Source organism: Crocodylus siamensis, chromosome 6 (assembly GCF_052110815.1).
Source record: "Crocodylus siamensis isolate JL-2025a chromosome 6, ASM5211081v1, whole genome shotgun sequence".
Lineage (NCBI taxonomy): Eukaryota > Metazoa > Chordata > Crocodylia > Crocodylidae > Crocodylus > Crocodylus siamensis.
The window spans coordinates 2,913,977-2,934,420 of record NC_143400.1 but is presented as its reverse complement, the minus strand read 5'-3'; the positions used below and the strand labels follow the sequence as shown (position 1 = coordinate 2,934,420).

At 63.9% G+C, this 20,444-nt stretch overlaps 3 protein-coding genes, 1 long non-coding RNA gene and 6 other non-coding genes across 11 annotated transcripts; all 10 read right to left on the bottom strand.

Annotated features, from left to right (window-relative positions):
• Positions 1-113: 113 nt before the first annotated feature.
• NXF1 (nuclear RNA export factor 1) lies at positions 114-7,368 on the bottom strand. The gene is made up of 21 exons (XM_090050875.1): positions 7,184-7,368; positions 6,687-6,888; positions 6,293-6,443; positions 6,094-6,177; positions 5,615-5,719; positions 5,384-5,464; positions 5,191-5,260; positions 5,006-5,097; positions 4,817-4,924; positions 4,635-4,744; positions 2,979-3,015; positions 2,806-2,874; positions 2,381-2,436; positions 2,184-2,291; positions 1,836-1,894; positions 1,605-1,720; positions 1,372-1,414; positions 1,197-1,269; positions 817-999; positions 675-735; positions 114-241 (listed from the first exon to the last, which is right to left on the bottom strand). Exons 1-21 carry the CDS (start codon positions 7,212-7,214, stop codon positions 203-205), a joined length of 1,878 nt encoding a protein of 625 aa, XP_089907001.1. The 5' UTR covers positions 7,215-7,368; the 3' UTR covers positions 114-202.
• A 1,474-nt stretch (positions 7,369-8,842) lies between these two features.
• Positions 8,843-11,638, bottom strand: STX5 (syntaxin 5). The gene is made up of 11 exons (XM_090050897.1): positions 11,492-11,638; positions 11,032-11,203; positions 10,879-10,949; positions 10,666-10,721; positions 10,435-10,505; positions 10,213-10,329; positions 10,005-10,061; positions 9,830-9,896; positions 9,574-9,677; positions 9,363-9,484; positions 8,843-9,134 (listed from the first exon to the last, which is right to left on the bottom strand). The coding sequence occupies exons 2-11, from the start codon at positions 11,188-11,190 to the stop codon at positions 8,975-8,977; spliced, it is 984 nt and encodes a 327-aa protein (XP_089907023.1). The 5' UTR covers positions 11,191-11,203; positions 11,492-11,638; the 3' UTR covers positions 8,843-8,974.
• Positions 11,639-11,663: 25 nt separating this feature from the next.
• WDR74 (WD repeat domain 74) lies at positions 11,664-15,856 on the bottom strand. Of its 2 annotated transcripts, none has more exons than XM_090050887.1 (12): positions 15,701-15,856; positions 15,264-15,370; positions 15,038-15,159; positions 14,561-14,624; positions 14,120-14,263; positions 13,830-13,931; positions 13,549-13,649; positions 13,375-13,430; positions 13,114-13,256; positions 12,948-13,004; positions 12,496-12,740; positions 11,664-12,092 (listed from the first exon to the last, which is right to left on the bottom strand). In XM_090050887.1, exons 1-11 carry the CDS (start codon positions 15,759-15,761, stop codon positions 12,567-12,569), a joined length of 1,131 nt encoding a protein of 376 aa, XP_089907013.1. In that variant the 5' UTR covers positions 15,762-15,856; the 3' UTR covers positions 11,664-12,092; positions 12,496-12,566. The 2 variants fall into 2 exon arrangements, with proteins under 2 accessions (XP_089907013.1, XP_089907014.1); XM_090050888.1 differs by having other exon boundaries at positions 11,664-12,118; positions 15,701-15,855.
• Positions 15,857-16,415: 559 nt separating this feature from the next.
• LOC149860465 (uncharacterized) lies at positions 16,416-19,480 on the bottom strand. The gene is made up of 8 exons (XR_016442875.1): positions 18,591-19,480; positions 18,324-18,366; positions 17,972-18,019; positions 17,663-17,687; positions 17,357-17,405; positions 17,049-17,160; positions 16,820-16,858; positions 16,416-16,565 (listed from the first exon to the last, which is right to left on the bottom strand). It is a non-coding gene; the product is annotated as an uncharacterized LOC149860465 (long non-coding RNA).
• LOC149860471 (small nucleolar RNA SNORD31) lies at positions 16,714-16,781 on the bottom strand. Its single transcript, XR_016443404.1, has one exon. It is a non-coding gene; the product is annotated as a small nucleolar RNA SNORD31 (small nucleolar RNA).
• Positions 16,930-16,996, bottom strand: LOC149860470 (small nucleolar RNA SNORD29). The gene has a single exon (XR_016443372.1). It is a non-coding gene; the product is annotated as a small nucleolar RNA SNORD29 (small nucleolar RNA).
• On the bottom strand, positions 17,251-17,320 carry LOC149860469 (small nucleolar RNA SNORD30). The gene has a single exon (XR_016443411.1). It is a non-coding gene; the product is annotated as a small nucleolar RNA SNORD30 (small nucleolar RNA).
• Positions 17,476-17,603, bottom strand: LOC149860468 (small nucleolar RNA SNORD22). Its single transcript, XR_016443409.1, has one exon. It is a non-coding gene; the product is annotated as a small nucleolar RNA SNORD22 (small nucleolar RNA).
• LOC149860467 (small nucleolar RNA SNORD27) lies at positions 18,179-18,248 on the bottom strand. Its single transcript, XR_016443408.1, has one exon. It is a non-coding gene; the product is annotated as a small nucleolar RNA SNORD27 (small nucleolar RNA).
• LOC149860466 (small nucleolar RNA SNORD26) lies at positions 18,449-18,523 on the bottom strand. The gene has a single exon (XR_016443371.1). It is a non-coding gene; the product is annotated as a small nucleolar RNA SNORD26 (small nucleolar RNA).
• Positions 19,481-20,444: the final 964 nt, after the last annotated feature.

Here is a 20,444-nt window from a genome sequence, read left to right as displayed (position 1 = left end):
TGCAGGGCCCAAGCACCACAGGGCAATGAGCTTGCTTCCAAACTGCCCGGGGGGGGGCCAAACTCCCCTGGTCAGCACCCGGTCCCGCTGGCCACCACGACCAAGCCCCCACCTTTGTTTCAATTTTCCTTTATTTACAAAAATTGTCTTAGAGGGTAAAACGTGGCAGGCGGGTGGGGCGAGGCAAGGGCACAGGCGCCCCTCACTTGAGGAACGCCACCTCTGGGATCTTTCCCTCCGCCTGGAAGAGAGTGAGGAACACAGCTCAGCTGGGGGGGCAAAGGGGGAAGAGGCCAAGAACCCAGGCGCCCAGCCTCTGTCCCATCCCACCTCCCCATTGCCCTGCACTGCCTGAGGGCTGGTGGCCAAGCTCTCCACCCCCACCCCCCAACTCCCCTCCCCGATACAGCCCACAACCCTCCCAGCACCCCAACTCTCCTCCTGGCCCCTTGTCTCCCGTAACCCATCGCTCCCTGAGCAGCTGGGGCAGAACTCAGCTGTCCAGGCCTCTCCAGCCTGGCTTCTAGCTGGGGCAGAGCCAATCCCACCACGCATTTCAGCTCCCCCCTCCCCCCCCCAGCCCTAGGGCTACTGGCTGGGAGCAGAGGTAACCCTGGGGGTCCCCTCGCTCTCCTCCCCTCCCAGCCCATGCCCACCAGGGGTCCCTGGGTCACCTTGAGCTGGGTGAAGACCTGTGCCGCCCTGCTGTAGTCCCAGTCATTGTCCTGGAGGCACCTGAGGGCAGGAGGAGAGTGTGAGCATGCAAACCGGAGTGCAGCCCTGCCGGGTGGGTGGGCACACATGCGGCCCACTTACTTCTGTGACCACTCAAGATTCATGCCAGACTGCATGGAGAAGGCCTGCAGCATCTCCTGCTGCTCAGCTGAGAGCGTGGGCACGGGGCTGGATGAGGGCGTGGGCGCTGGCATGACAAAAGCCTTCCGGATCTCCTCTGTCGTAGCGTTGCGCACGAACAGCTGGTCATTCACAATGCACAGCCTGCGGGGGGGGGGAGGCGAGATGAGACTTGGGGCTGGGGCCACCCATCTCCCCCTCCACACCACCGTGACCCAGTGGAGTAGGGACAGCAGTGCTCCACCAGGTCCCTCTGCCCAGGACAAAGTCCCTAGGACTGAGCTTGTCCCCCAGACCCCACAAGGCAAGGACAGCAGTGCTACCCCCCACTCCAAACTCACCCTGAGTTGCCGGCTGGCACAGCAATGAACACACGGGTGAAGGCTCGTACCGAATCCCGGGACTTGCCATCAACTGAGATGGGGAAGAGAGGAGGTGAACCAATGAGTGGGGGAGCAAGGCAATGCGGTTGGGGAGGGGATTCCCACAGGGAGGGGGCAGGGAGGACACACTCACCCTCCTTGAAGATCCCGTGCACAGCAAAGCACAGCAGCGTGTTCTAGGAGGCAGGAGAGGACAGTGAGCACGCAGCTGTCGCATCCCCACCATCCCGCTGTACCACCACACCCGCAGGGCACGCGGTGTCCCACACCCCCCTACCCCTGTGCAGGCCTGGAGAGGAGACAGCCCCTGTCTGCCCTCTGTACAGCCCCAGGGTGGAGGCTGCCCCCCTGCAAGGGGACACTCACTGTCTGGGCGCAGACGTCCACCACAAAGGAGTTGATGTCATGCTGGGTCTTGGGCAGCTCGTTGAGGAATGCCACCACGTTGAGGCGCGTGTGCTTGAGCAGCTTGAAGCGCATGGCTGTGGGGAGGAAGGGGTGAGAGCCTGCCCCCACAGGTAGCCCAGGAAGCAGGAGCTGCCTGGGGTGTGAAATCTCCCTTTCCCACACCTCCCTCTCAGCTTGGCAGGCCCTTACTGGGGTCCTTGAGTTTCTTCACATTGCGGCTGTCCTTGAAGTACTCGCTCAGGCTGCTCCTGCCGAGAGAGATGCCTGTGAGCCCCACTGTGGCCTCCAGCAGGGAACCCCTGGAGGAAGTGGAGGGGACCTCACCCCTGGGGAAGGCAAGGCCCCACCTCAGATCCCAGGCGTCAAAGCTCCCACCACCCCATATTCTGACCTTTTAGACCCCCCTCACACAACTTTAGAGAACCCAGGAGTCCGGGCTCCTATCCCCCAGCCTCCACTTTCCTAGAGCAGGGAGAACCTGCCTGCCTGGGCTTTAACAACACCTTCTGCCCCCACCGCCCGGGGCCCTGGTCGCACCTGGAAGGGTTCTGGGGGAAGAAGGGGATGCTGAGGGAGCAGCAGGCGCCGTCGTGGTAGGCGTCCAGCAGCCCTTGCCTGTCACCAGAGTCGTAAATGGAGTAGTATCTGCAGAGGCAGGACATCAGGACCAACATGAACCCTCCTCCTCTCCCCTGCTCACAGCCCTCACCCCCCACCCTCACCTAGGTACTTACAGCTGCAGGAAGCGAAGGACCAGGACCTTCAGGTCATCAGAGCCAAAGTAGCTTCCCTGTATGGACAAAGGCTGCCTGTGAGTCCTGGAGCTCCACCCCACCCCAACAACCGCCCTGAGGTCCCTGGGATCCACTCCCAGCCCATTACAGCCCCAGGATCCCCAGGACTCTGCCCCAAGCCACCTCCCACCAGCTCAGAGATCCTCAGGGCTCTACTCCCAGCTACCTGTCCCCAGCCCCCAAATGCATCCTCTGCAAAGAGTGCAGACAGCTGCGGAAAGGCTGAGAGCAGCTGGACAACCATGACTGAGGAGACTGGACGACCTGAGGTGATGTGCACAAGTAGGCTCTGACCCCTCGAAGCCCACCCATGGGGACCCACCAACCCCAGAGCTCAGAACAGCCCCCCACAGTGCCCTGCTCACCTTGCAGGGGGGGAGGGTAGTGGGGGCTTCCACATCAAAGGCGATGGGAGGGGGCAACTCATGCCCGTCCTGGGGAGAGAGAGGAGGGAAAGGAGGGAGCAGTAAGTGGCAGGCTGAGAGGACAGGTCCCAGCAGGGCAGCTTCAGCCCCATGGTGTGACGCGGCTCACTCACCAGGCGCAGCAGCTTGGGGAACCGCTCCCGGACAGCGCTGTTGGCAATAAGACAGGAGTCAGTGAGGCAGCCCCCCTGCCCACCGGGGCCGGGGCTCAGCCAGGCCCCCATGGGAACATCCCACTGCCCCCCGCCTTGCCCCGTCACCTCCCCAGGGCCCGGACACAGCCAAGCCAGCCCAGCTCACCCTCCCCAGGGCCTCTGGTCTCCCCCCACAGCTGCGCCTGCTTTCTCTCCCTCCCCAGACCATACTCTGCTGGATCCTAGGATCTTGGTGTCTTGGTCTGAGCTGCCCTCGCAAGGCTCAGGGGCCTGGGTGGTGCCAATGCTGCTCAGCCAACGGGCTCAGCACTTACCTGGCTCTTACTCACCTGCACAGCGCGTCCCCAGGAAGGAGAGGAAAGAGGTCGGTGGGGAGGGAAGGAAAGGGGGGAGGGGAGGGGAGGGCATGGAACCCCCCCTCCATCACAAAGCCACTGTCAGCGCAGCCAAGCCGCTACGGCTGGAAACCTCCCATGTCATCAAGGCCCAAAACTAATTAAACATCTGCGCAGTGGCATGAAGTGAGGGAAGCAGAGCAGAGCAGATGGGCATGGGGGAAGGAAGGGGGGGGTGAAGAGGGGGCCGGGAGCCCAGGGCAGGGGGGCGCAGAGCCTCTTTGCTCCCAGCAGGGCTCCCGCTCCAGCCACCTCTCTCTGGTTCCAGGAGTGCAGGGGCTGCTGGCTGTGGCCTGCTCAGAAGCCAAGGCCATCTGTTCCTGTTTGAGCTGGCACCAGCGCCGGCCAGCCATACCTGGGGGTGCTACCGCAGGCGGGCGCAGTGAGCGTAGGCGCCCGGCAGCCTGGGCCCCTAGGCCGCGCCCCCGCATGCTTTGGTTTGGCCACTGCACGGCTGTGCCTGTCTTAGGTTGTTCCTCCCGTGAGGAATCTTACCCGTCTCTGGCTAGCCAGCCATCATCGAGGGCCAAACGCAGGGCGGGGGCACGGGGCCAGTGGGGGCTGTGGGCATGGCAGCACTGGGGGCCGAGGCATAGTATTTGGCCCTTTAAACCCCACTCGGGGGCAGGGGGAGAGGCAGAGACAACAGAAGCCTCCTTTGCACGGCAGCAGGGGGGGCAGCAGCCCCGTGGCGGGAGCGCAGATGCTGGGGTGAAGAGGCTGTGCGGCCCAGGGGTCCCGGAGCCCCCAGAGGGGAGGAGAAGAGGTGGAAGGGCAGGTAGGGGAGCAGAAAAGCGGTGAGGAGGAGACAGAGGGCAGCGGCTGCCTTAAGGGCTGCTTCAAGTGTTCTGCAACACTGTAGACTGGGCAAAACAGACTCAGCATCTGACCCAGCAAGTGGCAATTCTTATGCTCTTGAGGGCAGGGAACAAGGGGAGAGGGGAGGACGGGGATTGGCACCGGCTGAAACAGAAACCACAAGGATCAAGCGCACGGCAGCGCTCAGAGCCAACACCTGTGACCATGCCCAGAAGATGCCTGCGTGTGTCAAGGAGGCCGAGGGCCAGGTGAGAGCTTGGCCTCACAGGTGTCGAGGGGGCTGGTTCCGGTTCCTGTCTGGGGTGGGCAAGGGGTGGTTTCGTGGTCCTGCCATGCTGTCCCCCGCCAGGCACGGCGTGGGCGGGGGAGACCCGGGGGCCTCGCCGGGGCTGGCACTGACCTGATGTAAGTGGACTGGTCCCGGAAGGAGTCGCACAGTGGGTTCCCGTCCAGCCACAGCTCCTCCAGCTTGAGCCCCTTCACCTTATCCAGCTCCCGCTCCGACTTTAGCTGTGGCGAGGGGCAGTGTGAATGTAGGTGGGGGCAGGGGTCAGGAGGGCGGACAGGGGGCGCTCTGCCTACCTCGTTCCGGGAGAGATTGAGGATTTTGAGGTTGGTGGCTTTCTGAGCCAGCTCGGCCAGGTCATCCAGCCGGTACAGCTTGTTGCCACTCAGGCTCAGGGACAGGAGCTGCGGGGGCCAAGATGGGGGTCAGGGGTGCTGCGAGAGGAGACGGGGCAGGGCTGTCACCCACCACCAGCTCCTTCTCACCTCAGGGATGATGTTCTCCTCAATGATGCGCAGCACAGCCTGCATGCAGTTGCGCCGGTTCAGCACCATGTCAATGTTCTGCGCCACCAGGTCTAAGACAAAATGAAGACAAAGACTAAACCCCAGTCCAGCCGCCATCTCCAATCTTCTCTTCCCTCACTCCCCCACCCTATCTGGACACGCACCAGAGTCTGCACGGAGGTCCTTGAGGTCCAGGGCTTGCTGGAGACGGTCATATCTCTTGCTCATGCAAAGCTGAAATAGCAGGGAATGCAGATCAGGTGGGGGGGTTGGGGGGGACGCAGTTCCCCTTCTCTGCCTGGCACTAATGGCTGGAAGTTGCCCCCAAATGCCAAGCACCAAGCCCTAGGACCTCACCTTCAGATGTTCAATCTCCTCCGGCTTCAACTCATTCTGGACAGACTGGGGTGGGGCCGATGAGTTAATAATTATCACCACCTGGAGTGTGGGCAAAGCAGGTGGGCAGGGGGTCTCAGCAGTACCCCAAGGCTGCTCCAGCTGGGAGACAGACCCCCAGAGCAGCACAGGAGCCTCCCTCTCCCCTTGGAAGGCAATGACAAGGCCCAGCTGAGGGACCTGACCCCACACCTTGTAGTTGTCTCGATCTGTGATCTTGCGGGACACCTGTTTGAGAGCAGTGGCCGTGGTGGCGTCTTCCACATAGAACTGAGCCCGGTTGTGGTCATAATGGAACTGAGAAGAGGACAGAAACATGGCAGTCAGGGAGACCCGAGCGCCACCCTCCCAAGATCTGGAAAAAGAGAACCCCCCAGGGCCTTCCTCCCCACAGCAGGGGCAGTGTCTAAGAAAACCAAGGCCTGGAAAATAAAAACTCAACCGTTTGGCATGAGACAGTGACCTAGAGCTCCAACACTCACCCTCCCGAGAGCTGAGAAATAACTCAGTCATCCTGGCTCCTAAATGCGCTGCTCTGAACCCCCTGACACAACCACGTAGAGAGCACAAGCTCCCCTGGTCCCAATCTGTTCTGACCCCTCCTGAGACCCCACTCTCCTCCTGATGCCAGGAGAGAGCCCAAGCATCCGGCTCCCAAGACTGGCACTCACCTCCACGGGGGTGAAAGGGACACTGCACAGGTTCTGGATGGAGGTCAGCAGCCACGACCGGTCGTACTTCTTCCCATACGGTATCTGCCAAGGAAAGTCACCCACTGGCAAATGTCAGAGCCAGCAGAGGGACCCGGGCTGCTCCGCAACCAGCTAGGAGTTCCCGGCCAGGATATGCCTTGCTCCCACCCCTGCTCACCGTGATCTTGAACCAGTTCCTCCGGGTGCTGTCGCTGCGATCTGGGACGGGCTGGTCGGGCCTCACCGTGACATGGATGTTGCTGGCACCACCCCGGCCCCTGTCGTGCCAACCATTGCCTCGCCGGTTCGGCCGCGGCCCGTAAGGGATGCTGCGGAGCAAGGGACAGGGGGTCCTCACCAGGCGAGCGTGGGCCCCTCGAGGGATCTGCTGAGCCTGGGGGCAGTTGTGTCTGCCCCAAAGACCTCCAGATGCCTCCCAGGAATGGAGCTGCCCCATCCCCATCTCCCTCCCCCTATGAGGACAGCTTCTGAGAGCACAGAAGGGAAGTGAGGCCCTGCGTCATGTTCTGCGTCATGCATCCGGAGCCAGGAAGGGGAAACTCCGCGCTCACTATCTGTAGCGGAGCCCGTCATGGACGTCGCTCATGGGCACGTCGCCATCCTCCTCGTACAGGCGGGCGCGGGGGCTGGGGCCGGCGCTGCCCCGGTTGCGCGGCCGGTGGTTCACCTCGCTGTACATTTTGCCACGGAAGGGGCCCCGGCCTTTCCTCCGCCGGCCCGAGAAGGCCCCGCCGCCCACGCGGTCATCGTGCTCTGTGTGGGGGGAAATGGGGCGGGCGGGGGGGGTCAGCCGGGGGCTCCTTCTCCCAGGTGATCCCCTAAGCCTCGCTCCCACCCCCCTAAACTCCACATCCAGGAGCTCCCCAAGCCCCTAAACCCCAAAGCTCCGCCCCAGACCCCCCCATCCCTAAACTCCGCCCCCAGGAGCCCCCTAAGTCCTGCCCCAGACTCCTAACCCAAAGCCCCAACCCCAGACCCCCACTCCCACTTCCCGTCCCGTCCCTAGACCCCAACCCCTAAACCCCGTCCCCGGCGGGCGCCCCCTCACCGCTGTAGCCGCCTTTCCCGTCCTCCGCCATCGCGGGGGTTGCTCGCGCCGCCGCCGCCGCCGCCGGGCCCGGTCCGGGGGAGCCGGGCAACCGACCCACCGCTGCGCACCCAGCGTCGTCACCGCGCACCCAGCGTCGTCACCGCGCAGGCGCCAAGGTCTCCGGCTGACCCCCACAGCGCCTGCGCGTCTAGACGGGAGGGGGGAGCCTCATCGCACATGCGCAGTGAGAAAGCGTAGGCTGACCCCCGGGGGCAGGAGACGCTGCGCACGCATACCTGGACCAGAAGGCCATAGGCCTCCCTCTGCGGCACCGCGCATGTTCCAAGCGGCTTTGCCCCCACCCCCCCGCCGCGCATGCTCATTTCCGCTGATAGCGCCGCCTCCAGGCGGGAGGAGGGAGCGCACCCACCTGCCCCAGACTGGCAGGTTCGCGCGGGATGACCCCGGCCCCAGGGTACAACGTGCCGAGGGGTCGGGCTGGTTCTCTCTCGTGGAGCAGAGACCAGCCCCTTCTTGCTGTGTATCCACCCTGGGTCCAACCCCTCCCCCGGGGAGACCAGACAGGCTCTCACCCCATAGGTACCAAGAGCTGCCCCACCCAGCACCACTGCTCTCCCCCAGCCCAGGCCTGCCTGCCCTCCCAGTACCAGCCCCCAGGGCCTTGGCCCAGCTCCAGGGGGAGGGTTTGGACCAATCTGGCCCCAGGAAGCCTTCCCCCAGGGGCTACGGTCCCACCCCCAGCCCAGCCTGGAGCAGAGAAGGGCGGAGGGCAGGCTGTGGTTATAGTAAAGCTTTAATGTGTGTCCCATTGGGCTCAGTGGCCCAGCTCCAGCCTCACTGTGCCAGGAAGGGGGTGAGCCCAGAAGGCAGCAGGGCACAATCCCTCACTGGCACCCCCTACCCCTGGTGGGCTGTTCTCATCCAGCCAGAAAGGGGCAGCACCCCCCGTGGAATGTCGATGCCCAAAAGGGCAGGGTACCAGGGGGGAGAGGGCAGCCACCATGACCAGGCCGGGGGGGGCAGCGGCCGTGGCGTAGGCTGGGGGGTGGAGGAAGGAATTCAGTTCAACCTTGAGAGGCCACGCAGTGTTAGGGGGACACAAAGGGCCCTTTAGGCCAACTGGGGGGGGGTATCATCACAGTACAGCCAGTTCCTAGAACTGGGGGCCCCGGATGGGCTCTGCCAACCCCCTGGGGCAGCTGGCATTTCACAGGGGCCACACGAGAGAGGCCCAAGAGGGTTGCATGGGGCAGCTGTGAGGACCACAGGCCCTTGTCCTGCCCTAGAGCAGGGATAAGGGATAAAATTAAATACAGAGAAAATAAAAATGGGGTGGAGTGGAGGGTATACTGGGCCATGAACTGAGAGCCCCTGGGGGGGCGGGGACAAAGGCACAGCAGGGAGGGTAAATAGGGGCAGGGAGTCCTGGCTGCAGGGAGAGAGCAAGACCCTCCCCCCCTCCTCACCAGCAGGAAAAGTGGGGGGAGGGGGGTGGTAGGCTCTGGCAAGAGTCCAAGTGCCAGGGCTTCCCCCATGCTGGTGCCAGTGCCCCTCCCCGCTGGGCCTTGGGGCTCCCCACCTGCCCCCCATTCTGTTGCATGAGGTCTAACCAGTGTGCTGGGGCCTTGATGCCACAACACCCACAGGTCATGGCACGAGGAAGGGGCCCAGGCCCTAGGCACCCACCCTGCCTGGGAGACAGCAGTGAGTTCGGCAGGCATGAGGAAGTCCAGGTGCTGCTCCCTGGGTGGGGCTGGGCAGACAAGGCAGGGGAGAAGGAAGGGTGTCTCAGGCCAGGAAGACCACAAAGATGATGAAGAAGATGATGAGAATGAGGAAGATCTTGACCATGAGCCAGCGGTTGGAGGTGACAGACTGGAAGTACTTGAGGATCTCGGAGTGGGCTGCCTCCACGTTCAGCTGCGCGTCCTCCACGTTGGCGTCGATCCTGGGGGGGTGGGGTGGGACTCGGCTAAGGCTCCCCAGAGCCAGGCTTCCCCTTGCCTCCTGGAGGGGGGGGGCAGGCACTCACCCACCGCCTCCCTCCCAGGGCAACATGTAAGAGACCCCAGAACACCTTCCTAGTCCTCTCTAGCACACATGGACTCCATAATTAGTGGGGGACGCAGGAAGGTAGAGCATTACGGTGGGCAGCCATGAGCCAGGGAGCATTTACCTCTGGATGGTCTCTTCCTGCTCCTTCACCATGTGTGCCAGCTGCTGGAAGATGGAGCCCAGCTCCACGATGGTGGACTCAATGTTCTGCATGGTATCCGCCCGGCTCTGGATGTACGAGTCCTGCCAGGGGAGTGGAGTCAGCCCCTGGACCCCCTCACCCCAGAGGTGCCTCCCATGACGCAGACCCCAGAGCCCCTCCCCCCAGGTACCTGCTCGTCGATGAGCTGTAGCTGCTGGCTGGTGCGGCTGTCCATGTCGATGGCCACGTCCCCCGAGGCCCGACGAGATTCGTCCTGCAGCACTGTAGAGCCGCCTGGGCAGGGGTTGATGTGGACAGGGTCAGGGGATGCATGGGAGGGCAGAACCCAGAAGATGTGCCCCACCCCCAGTACTCCAGGGTGCCCTAGTGAGAATAGGGCACCCACAGGCTTCCCAGGGTGCACTGGGCAGGCCCCCCCAGCTCACCCAAGCTGCTGGTGGAGACAGGTGCGCGGGAGAATTGCTCTCGCCGGCTCCTCTGCTGCTTCAGATTCTGGGAGGGAGAAAGAGGGGCAATCAGAAGGGGTGTGGGTGAGAAAGGGCAGATGGAGCCCTCCACTCTGGTTCTTGGGAGTAGGGGACAGGCACACCGGCTACTCACCTCCGTTCTCACCTCCAGCACCGACTTGAAGTCATTGGACATCGAAGCCAGCTTGGACTGCAGAGGAGAGGCCAAAGGTTCGCTGAGCCTATACTGCGGCCCCCTCAATACCACCTGCTGCAACCCCCCTCCACCCTCCAAACTGCCATCCGCTGGGTCTTGCCCTTGCCAGCTCTCAGCTAGAACTGCCCAAACCACCATCGCTCACCTGCAAGGACACCACCACTGTGTTGGAGTGGGTCTGGACATGCCGCCCGCTCTGCCCACCCTTGGCCCGCACGAAGTCCTGCAGCTGCGCAATCTGCTTGTTCAGGCTGTTGATGTCCTGGGGAAGGGGGAGACACCCACATCACATCTGGCTGGAGGGAAGCCCCACATGCCCCCCAACCCCAGGGCAGGGGCTTTCAGTCCCAGGGCAGCCCCCACTCACTTGCTTAATGATGTACGTCAGCTCCTCGATCTCCACCGCCTTGTCATCGAACAGGGACTTCCGCTTGGCCACTGAGGGGCGAGGGGCAGTCAGGCCACAGGGGGCTTCAACCACCCGCGCTGCAGAAGACCTTCTCCCCCTCCCAGCTGCCAAGCAGCGTCAAACCCTGGCAACGCCTCGGATATTCGTCCCCCCAGACGCACTGCAGACAGCCTGGGCCCCCCCACTCACGGATGGTCAGCTTCTCCAGCTTGGCGAAGGTGTTGCTGAGATCCTTGCCGATCCGCCTGGGCTCCGGGAGACAGCGCAGCGAGGTCAGAGGTGGTGGCGGGGGGCAGAGAAGGCTGCCCCCCCCGCCCCCCCCGGACTGATTTGGGCACAAGCCCCCACGCCAGCGCCAAGACCCCAGCCTCCCCCCTGCCGAGGGAGCGGGGCCCCACTCACTTGGCTATGAGGGTGAACTCGCTCCGCTGGCGCACGGCGCTAGACACCGGTTTGCTCAGCTGCAGCCCGTTCTGGAGGAAGGGAAGTGGCACCTGAGCCCAGCCCAGCCAAGGGCAGGTCCCCCCGCAGGCCCCGGCCCCGCACGGGACCCACCTGCCGGCTCTGCAGGGACTTGCAGGCGGAGAGGAACTCCTGGGTCCGGTCGCGGCACGACATGGCGTCCGGGGGGGGCGGCAGCACCTGCGTCTGGGAGGGTCCCAGGTAGACTCCCGGCGCCGCGTTCCTAGAGCCGTGCCGTCGGCGCGCGTTCATCGAGGCTCATGCCCTGGCGGGGGAGGAAGCTCGTGCTGGCCGCGCGTCGCCCCCGCCCAGGCCCAGGCCCCCCGCCAGCCCCGGTGGCCACAGGCGTTGGGGGGGAGAACCCACTGGCGGGCCAGCAGGGACCACCCATTTGGCGGGGACACATACGGGGGGGGGGCGGCTGTTACTGGGGGGAGCCCTTCCAGTTGTGCCAACAAGCGGGGGACAGGGCACCCGCCGGTCCCGGAAGCCGCCCCCCGTAGCGTCGGTGACAGCCCCACCCGCTGTTTCCGGTTCCGCTTCCGGGACTCACCGGGACGCGCCGACGGTCGGGACACGGCTGCCGGGGACCCGCCGGCCGGGAGCGACGTCACTGCCACGTCCCCTCCCCCGACGTCACGCGTCCCCCACGTCGGCGTGGCCCCGCCCCCCCCGCGCTCTTAAAGGGGCCGTTAGCGCCCCCTGCTGCCGGGAGGCCACCCCCGGACCTATTCTCCCAGCCCAGCCCAGCCGAGGCCCTTCTCCCTACTGGGGGGGGTCCCACGGGTGCTGCCCAGCCCCGACATGCCGCTCCGCAGCCCCCGGGCCCTGCGCTAGGGCCGCGTGCAGCCCCACTACAGACCCCCCGGGCCCCGCCGCCGCCACGCTCCGGCGCCACACACGGCGCAGGCCCAGGCCCAGGCCCAGGCAGGTTTATTGGTGCGGGCTCGGGGCGCGCGGCGCGGGGCCCGGGCCCTCCGCCTCCTCCTCCTCGCTCTGCGTGCTCCTGAGCGAGTCGCGCCGGCTGCCGAACAGGGACATGCGGCGCCAGATGACGCGGATGCGCACGTTGTCCGAGGCCTCGCGCTCCGGCGCCGGCCCGGGCCCCGGCGTCACGAGGCGCAGCTGCTTAGGCCGCGGCTGCCCGTTGGCGTCTGCAACCGCGCGGGGGGGTCAGGACCTGGGGAGGACCCGGGGCAACTGGGGTCTCCCCACGTGGGGGCTCTGTGACGTCACCCAGCGCCCCGCCCCCCGCGGGTGAGTCCAGGACCCTCCCTCTCCCCAACCCCGCCCCCACCGAGATCCCCGCCCTCGCGTGGCCCCGGGGCTCCGCCCACCTGCGGCTGAGGGGGTCCTGGCCCCCGCCGCGGGGGGGCGCTGCGGGAGGGACTGAGGGCAGCCCATGGGTCCACAGTGCCCGGAGCCCCCGCTAGGGCCGGCCCCGCCCCCGCCTGGCCCCGCCCCCGGGGCTTTGTGACGTCACGGGGGTGCCCCCGGGGAAGCCCCCCCTGCCGCCAAACAGCCCCAGGACACAGGCCTGACACTCAGCACCTTTACCTCCCGCTGCACAGCAGCCAATACACGGGGAGAGCCCCTGCCCCAGTCCCTCAGCCCCAGGGGGTGGCCCCTCAAGGCCCCGCCCCGGCTCTCTTCTGCTTCTTCACCCCCCGGCAGGGCTCCCTGGGGCCTGGGGCCGCAGCTCGCTTGGGGGCAGGGCGGGTGTGCACGGGCTCCAGGGTGGCCCAGAGCTCATCCTCTTCCTCCTTGACCTCTTCCGTCTTGGCTGGGTCGGGGTCTTCATCCTGGGGGGCAGGGACATCCAGGTCAGGGTCTCTGTCCTTGGGGGGGCTCTTACTCTCCATCCCAGAAGCAGTAAGGGGTCCCCAGCCTCCCCCTGCCCTCCCCACACCTCAGATGCCCCCCCCACCTGCTCCACATCCGGACCCACTCTACCCCCCGTCCTGCCCCTGGACCACCCCCCAGACCAGCCCCTGGCCCGCTCCACTCACCTCCCAAGCCTCCCGGCTGGTCAGCAGCAGACAGTTCAGCCGCGACTTCAAGTAAACCTGCAGCCAGGGGGGCACCAAGTGAGGAAGGAGCAAACAGCGCTGTGCAGCCATAGGGCAGATGCCAGCTGGGGGGCTTCGGGAAGGTGCTGGGGGGGGTCCAGCTCACCTTGTGCTGCAGGCGCTTGTCATCCAGGCCGTGCAGGCGTAAGAAGCGGTCGAGGCTGCAGGAGGCGACAAGGGGCCGGGTTGGGTGGCACTGGACCCCACGCACGGCCCCCGCGAAGCCCTTCAGGCACTTGAGCAGCCGCCCTGGAAGAAGGGGGGAGACGGTCAAGGGGGGGTGAGCTGCCCTGAGACCCCCAGGGAGCAAAGCCTGGGAGACACCCCCACAGCCCTGACACCACCCGCAGCCCCACCCAGGGCTCACCTTGTCGCAGATCAATGACAGCCACGTCCCCGCGGACACTGCCCACCACCACCGAGCTGCAGGGAGATGAGGTGTGAACAAGAGGCTGCCTAACCCCCCTGCTCTCACCCCCCAGCCCCCACCCCCCTCCCAGAGCAAGGGAGAACTCAGGCATCTGGGGGCCCAGGCACTCACTTGGCCCCGGGGGCAAGGGAGAGGGCAGTGAGCGGGTATTCTCCATACATCACCTCCAGGACAGGGCGCCGCTGTGGGGAGCTGGGGTCATAGACACGCACCTAGGAGGGAAAGTAGGGGTCAGGGGTCATAGGTCAGGGTGTCCTCCCCCACATGGCCAGCAACCCAGGCAGGTGAAATGGGGAGATGGACCACAGAGTTCCTGTTATTAAAAGTAATGCCTCCACCCCCTAACCTGTTCCTACAACTCCCCGATTTCCCACCCCCCGCCCTGCTCCCACCTGGTGGTGCCCAGTACAGGTGACAATCTTCTCAGAGTCAGGCAGGAACTGGAGGTCACGGTCCCAGATGGGCACCCTCAGGTTCAACCAGTTGTGCCGCACCTTCCGGGGGGAGAAGAGGGGTGAGCCTGGGGTGGGTAGAAGGGCAGCTGTGGGGGAGGGCAGTACACGTGGGTGATGCCACAGAGCCAGACAGCAGCCATGAGAAAGGGGCAGGGTGGGGGGCTGGGGATGCCCAAGCCCAGCAAGGCTGGGTGGGGGAGGACAGCGAGGCCAGTGCTGTCACTCACGTTCTTGGCACAGAAGATGGGCTCCTGGGGCTGCTGCAGGTCCCAGACCTTGAGAGCATTCTCCTTCCCGCCCGTGCCCACGCGCTGCGGCCGTGCTGGGTTCTGCCGCATACGGCACACGCTGGGCCCCACCTGCAGCTCTGCCTGGCAAGGTGGGGGGAGGACAAGCACAAGGGAGGTGTTACCCAGGTTACCCTACATCCCCCCCAGCCTTGACAGGAACTGGAGAGGGGGCGTGATGTGGTGTGTCCCCACCCGCAGCTCCCATCTCCTCCCACAGGCACCGGTCAGACACTGCCCCCTCCCTGCCAAAGCAGCCAGGAACCAGTCCTGGACCCTCAGGAACTGGGGCGTGGGGACGACACACACAAGGCACCCCCCCGCCCATTTCCCATGGGACCCCTCCCCCGCCCAGCCTGCTTCCTGCTGCCAAAGACTCACAGCCTCAGAAGAGTCCTCGCGCCAGACTTTGAGGAGCCCAGACTCCACGCACGTGATGAGGCAGCTGCCGAGGGCAGGAGACAGAGGCAGAGATGGACACAAACAGACGTACACACAGACACAGAGAATCTCCCTAAGAGCAGCTGCAAACCCCAGGAGGCCCCGGGAGGAAGGGACAAAACAGGGAGGGGAGAACAGTGCCCAGGGAACCCCAAGAAAGGTGGAAACATCTAACCCCCTCCAAGGGCCCAGGCTGCCCCATGGGGAAGGAAGCAGATGGACCCCTGCCTGGGCTCTGGCGCGGAGAGGAGACGGGTGCCTGGGACGTGAGGCACAGAGGAAGCAATGCAGCAAACTACTGCCCCTCGGATCCAGGGAAGGGGGAGGATGGGGCTGGGCAGAGTCCCGGGGGGTCAGTTAAACCACAGCCCCCTACCAGGCCAGCAGAAGGAAGGGGGAGACTGAAACACACTGTACCTGTCCTGTACAGCCAGGCCACAAAAAGGCCCCTCCCCACCAGGGCACAGCCGCGACTCTGTGAACTTCCCCTTCTCAGTGCTGAACAGCTTCACAGAACGGTCCAGGCAGCCCACAAGGATCTGGGCCGGGGAGGGGGAGGATGAAGCACTATCACTCAAAGCTCTTGTGGACCCCCCCTCCACCGCCAGCTCCTGGCCAGCCGGCTCCAGCCCCGGCCCCTCACCTCTGACTCGAAGGGGTCCCCCCAGCACATGGCGCAGACGCCCTCATCGCGCCGCAGCGCCCCAGATGCTGTGTAGTTTGTGGCTTGTTTCTTCTGCAGGTTCACGCCTGGGGGGGCCGGAGATGAAAAAGAAGGACGGGGGTCATAGCCCGGGAGGAACCAGTCAGGGAGGAATGGGAGCAAAAGAAGGGGGGGGTCATAGGTAGAAGGGAAGGGTGGGTCCCAGCCTAAGGAACAAGGAAGGGGGGGTCCCATAGAGACATAACACCCCCCCAAGGGATCCCACAGAGAGATAACACCGCCCCACAAAGCCTCCCTACGTGCCCCTCTCCCCCCATAACTCCCCGGGGGGGGCAAGACGACGTCTTCCTGTCCCTGGGATAAGGGGAGGCCCCATTAACACCGGGTGGGGGGGTCACTATCCCCCCACCCAGTACCTTTAAGGATCCCGGTCTCGGCGCCGACCCACACGTGATTCCACCGCGCGGGGGACGCCATGTTGCTCCCAGTCCTTCCCTCCCTCGGCTCCGACTGGCCGTACTTCCGGTGAGCGCGGGGGATGGGGACCGGAAGTGGGAGCGGAACCCTCGCATGCGTGCACTTCCCGCGGCCGGAGGGGAAACCTGACGGACCAGAGGCACAAGTCGGGGGGCCGCGGGGCTTGCAGGGTTAAGTTCGCCCGGGGCGGCTTCCGCTCTGGTCCGGGGTGCGCCCCTGAAACCGCTCCAGGCTGGCACTTGGACGTGACGCCACGTTCCTGCCCCCTTACATGGACCAATGGCACGTCCCACGGGCTCGGGTTCTTCCCCCAAAGGCCCCCCCCCCCCCCCCCATTGCAACCCTGCTTCTCACCCCCACCCCAAACCTCACACCTAGAAGTTGGCCCTGGCCAATACTGCCACCTCCCTCCCTGCCCCGCCAGCAGGGAGACGCTTAGCCACTCTCCCCTCCCCACTGCTCCATCCCCTCATGTGCAGTGTTGAGGCCTAGTAGGGGACCATCTTCCCCCCACCCCGTGGGTGCTGGCTGGAGGTGCAGACTAGGGAGTCTAAAAGGTCAGGGCACGACCCTGCTGCAACTAAGGATGACTAGGCCCAAGCCCTAAGCCATCAGCTGAACACTAGGAAGGTACATGCACAGGCCACAACTGCCTTGGACAGAGATGTTTTTATTCATTAGACTGAGTACAGAAAGCAGGCATATATGTCCCTGCTAGTCCAGCCCTCTTTTAGGGAGACACCGCAGGGGGGGAGGTGAGTGATGTAGCTGTAGCAGGAAGACATTTCTTTCAGAGGCTCCAACCTGCAAACAAACAGAGTAATGAGAAATGGGGCCTGCTCCTTTCTTAAAATATGCAGCTAGCAAGGCCCCCAAACCTTCTCACTGCACCCTGAGGAAGAGGTAACAAGCCCAATCCCCCCCCCCCCGCCCTGCCACAGGGCTGGAGCCACTGGCCTCAGAGGGACCACTCAGTCACAGAATTCAGACTGGGGCGGTATAAGCCTCATCCCTGACCAGGGTTTGGTGCTCCACTTCCTCAGGCCCTGAACACTCACCATGTAGGGACCACCTCCAAACCAGGAGCTCCACTCTCCCTGCAGAAAGAAAGTAGTTGCAGTAAGCCCCTGACACTGGGTGTGATAGCTCCCTAGCCCCCTCCTCACCAGTTTTTCAGGTGTTCAAAAGTTTTCACGCTATGCATCAAAGTGAGCTAGTTGAACTCATCACAAAACCGCAGCCAGAGCCACCTACATCCCCCTGCCTGCAGGAAGGGAAGGTTCTTACCCCTTTGCACTCCAGAGGGTTCCAGCCTCTTTGCTTCCTTGCCAGGCAGCCATGGGAGGGGCACTCACAGCCTATTCACTGCAGCCAGATGACTTCTCCAAGGATCTTCAGCCTGGGAGACAGTAAGGAACTGTTTGAGAGGCCCCAAACAAAAAGCAGGGACAAAAAAGGCAAGGGCTCTGTAAAGGCAGGGATCACCCGCGACACTCAGAGTCCAAGTCTCAACAGCAGCATTCAGCCGAACGAGATTCCAGAGTGAATTCATCCCGTCAGCGGGCACCCCTGGGGGGCAGGGACCAGGCACTCACCTGGGCAGAAGCCAGCAGCAGGAGCAGCAGCAATGCTCCCTCCTAGCACCTGGGAAGGACCAGAGCATTCAGTTATAGGCACCTACTACACAGCCCCCAGACCCCAGGATAAGCCAAGGGTCCCATCAGACAGTTCCAGCCAGAACAGGTTATCCTCCTCTCCGGCTGCCAGCACCAGTGGGTTCAACCTTTGCAGGTTCTGGCACCAGAACAGGCAGTAAGACAAGTGCAAGTCTCCTCATTGGGACAGGCCTGGGGTGGAGCTTTATAGCTTGGGAGCCATGACAGGGGGCAGGGGCTACTTACCACTGCCAGGCTCCAGGGGTCCTTCCTAAAAAAAGAGAAGACAATACAATACAAGAGGGTGAGGGGATGCAGGAGGCTGAGGCTGGGGCAGGAGCAGAGGCAGCCACGGTCTGATCAGGGCTTTGGTAACAAATTGCCATGAGACATGGAGTCGTCCAACCAACAAGAGTCATCCTTTCAGATCACTGGCCTGCAGAGCACCCCAGGACAGCACTGGCACCAGCCAGTGTCTGGAACCAGGTTCCCTTCCCTATCTATTGTCTCATCCCCACAGACCCCCACAAGGCCCAGTCCAGCCCCACAACCTACCTCCATGAGCACAGCCACAGCCCAGCCTCCACAGAGGGGCCTTTGAACCTGCAATAAGGAGATGAGGATCTCAGGGCTTCAGAAGCCCAGCTCCCCCTCCCCCCATTAAAAATCAACCCCCTATAAAGGTATCACAGGTGAACAGAGGGAATGAAGACCCTCCCAACACCACCCCCCTTCCCCCTGTGGGGTCAAGCAAGCTCCCAGGTTCTCAGAAGGAAGCTGGCATCAGGAACACTCAGCCATATGCTTGTCAGTTTTCTATTCATCACAGAACAGCCAGGGAGCAGGTACATGCCAGCCCTGCCCCCATCCCAGCCAGAGCCTCACAGCCACAGGGAGCAGCACTCACCTGCAGAAAAGCTGCAGGCACCTGCAGCCAGTGTGATCCATGCCTGAGGGAGGAGACACGCATGAGACCCCACACACCAAGACACAGCCCAGCCCAACCCTCCACCCAGGGTGGGACCATACAGTGCCACTCAGAATCTGGTAAAGGCTTTCTCCACTGAAGCATCAGTAAGAGAGAGTTCACTGGTATCGTCCTTGTGGCACCTCACATCCCCCACCCAGCTACCACCATCATTATCCCTTCAGAAGAGGGGAGCCCGTGACTCACCTGGGCACAGGACAGGCACCAGGGCCATGAGACCTAGCAGACAAGAGGACAGAGTTAACATGCAGGCAGTCAGGAGGCATGCACCCCACCCCCCTGAAACCTCAGGCAGGTCTGTCCTCAGATATCATGGGGGTCTTCACACAGCTGTCAGCACAGGTCTGTGATAGGTCTCATCATAGAACAGCATCCCTGCTGCACCCCAGGTTCTCCCCCACCCGACAAGGGAGAAGGGGGCCCTCCCACCAGCAGTTTTTGTCCCAAGTCCCCAACACCTGGGGCTTAGGAGATGGGAGACCCCAGGCAGGGCAAAGGAATCCCATTCCTACTGGAAGCAACAGGCAGGGACTCCCTCCCCTGTACCCCAACTGCAGCCCCCTGGCCCTGTACAGCCCCCCCAAAGGGAAGGGGGAGGCTTTATATTCCCCTATGCAAAGAGTGAGGGTCTCCTCAAAGAATGCAGGCTCCAAGGCTGGGTCAGGGGGGCTCCCAGCACAGGCTTGGGGGGGTGGGGGGGATCTCCAGGACCAGGAGCCCAGGAAGTTGGGGTCACCAAGGATAGGTCTGGGGGACTCCCCTTACAGGTGTGGGTATCCAGCACAGGGTCTGGGCAGGCAGAGGGCAGTGGGGGGCTCCCCAAGAGATTAGGGAGTCTTGAGGGCTGGGTTTGGGGGTCTCTCCAAGGGGCTGGGGCTATGGGGGACCAGCTCTGCAAGGGTGGGGGAGCTCCATATGGGCATTTCAGGGTACCCTGGGGGACATCAAGGGAGGTATCCAGTGCAGGGTCTAAGGACCCTTTAATCCTGCCCACGTAGGTCCCCGAACTCAGGACAGCCCCCTTGACCCCCAGCCCACGTGGCTGGCAGCAGCACACCCCCTCCCAACCTACCCCGTGAAGCCCCTCCCCGCCGCAATAACACCAGGGCCAGCAACAGCCCCATAGGGCGCGGGCGGAGACGGTGGATGGCAGCAAACTCCCCCAAGCCTCTCACCTGCAGCAACTTGCAGAAAATGGCCGAGAAAGCCTGCAGCCGGGGCATAAATGCTCCGAGTCTCAAAGCATGCTGGGAGTCTCCGTCTGGCCGAACCAATGGGAAGGCCGAGCGTGCCTGTGACGTCAGGGAAGGGCGGTGGCATGCGCAGGGTGGCTCTATACGCATGCCCGGAGAGGAGAACGGCGTGCGAGGAAGTGCGTATGTGCTCCCGTAAGGGTGGGTAAGGAGGATCCGTGCGCATGCGCGAAAGTTGTGGGAGGCGGGAATAGGTTGGCGCATGCGCAGTGTGGAAGGAAGGCCCACTGGGCCATAGTGTACGCATGCGCAGATTTTGGCGGGGGGTTCTCAAAGTCCACCCGCACGCTGTAATGCCCAGGGCACCCTGAAATGCCCCCAAGGCAGCCCCCATCCCAGACCCTGCCCTGGAGTCCCCCGCAACCCCTTGAGCAACGGCACCAGGCCCTGCGCTGGCTACCTCCCCAACACTTTTGGGGAGCCCCCATCTTTTGGGGAGCCTCCCCACCCCTGGAAATCCCCCCGCGCTTGGGAAGCCCCATCCAAACCCTACCCTGGCGATCCCCCCCAAACACCCCTGCTGCTTCCCAACGTTTTCAGCAGACGGCCAAGGGCCCCGCTGCACTGCAGGGCCTTGGACACGTGGAAGGGAGAGCGCACCCGCCACCCCTCCCAGCCCAGCCGGGGTGGGGGAGGTCAGGGCATCCCCGGTTTATCCCCAGCTTGTGACCCAATCCCAGTCTCGGGGCTGATCCGGAGAACAATGCCCCTCTACGAGCCGCAGGCGAAGCGCTGCGCCTGGCGCCGGGCAGGGAGACGGCAGGCGGGGGCTCCTTTGGGAAGAAGC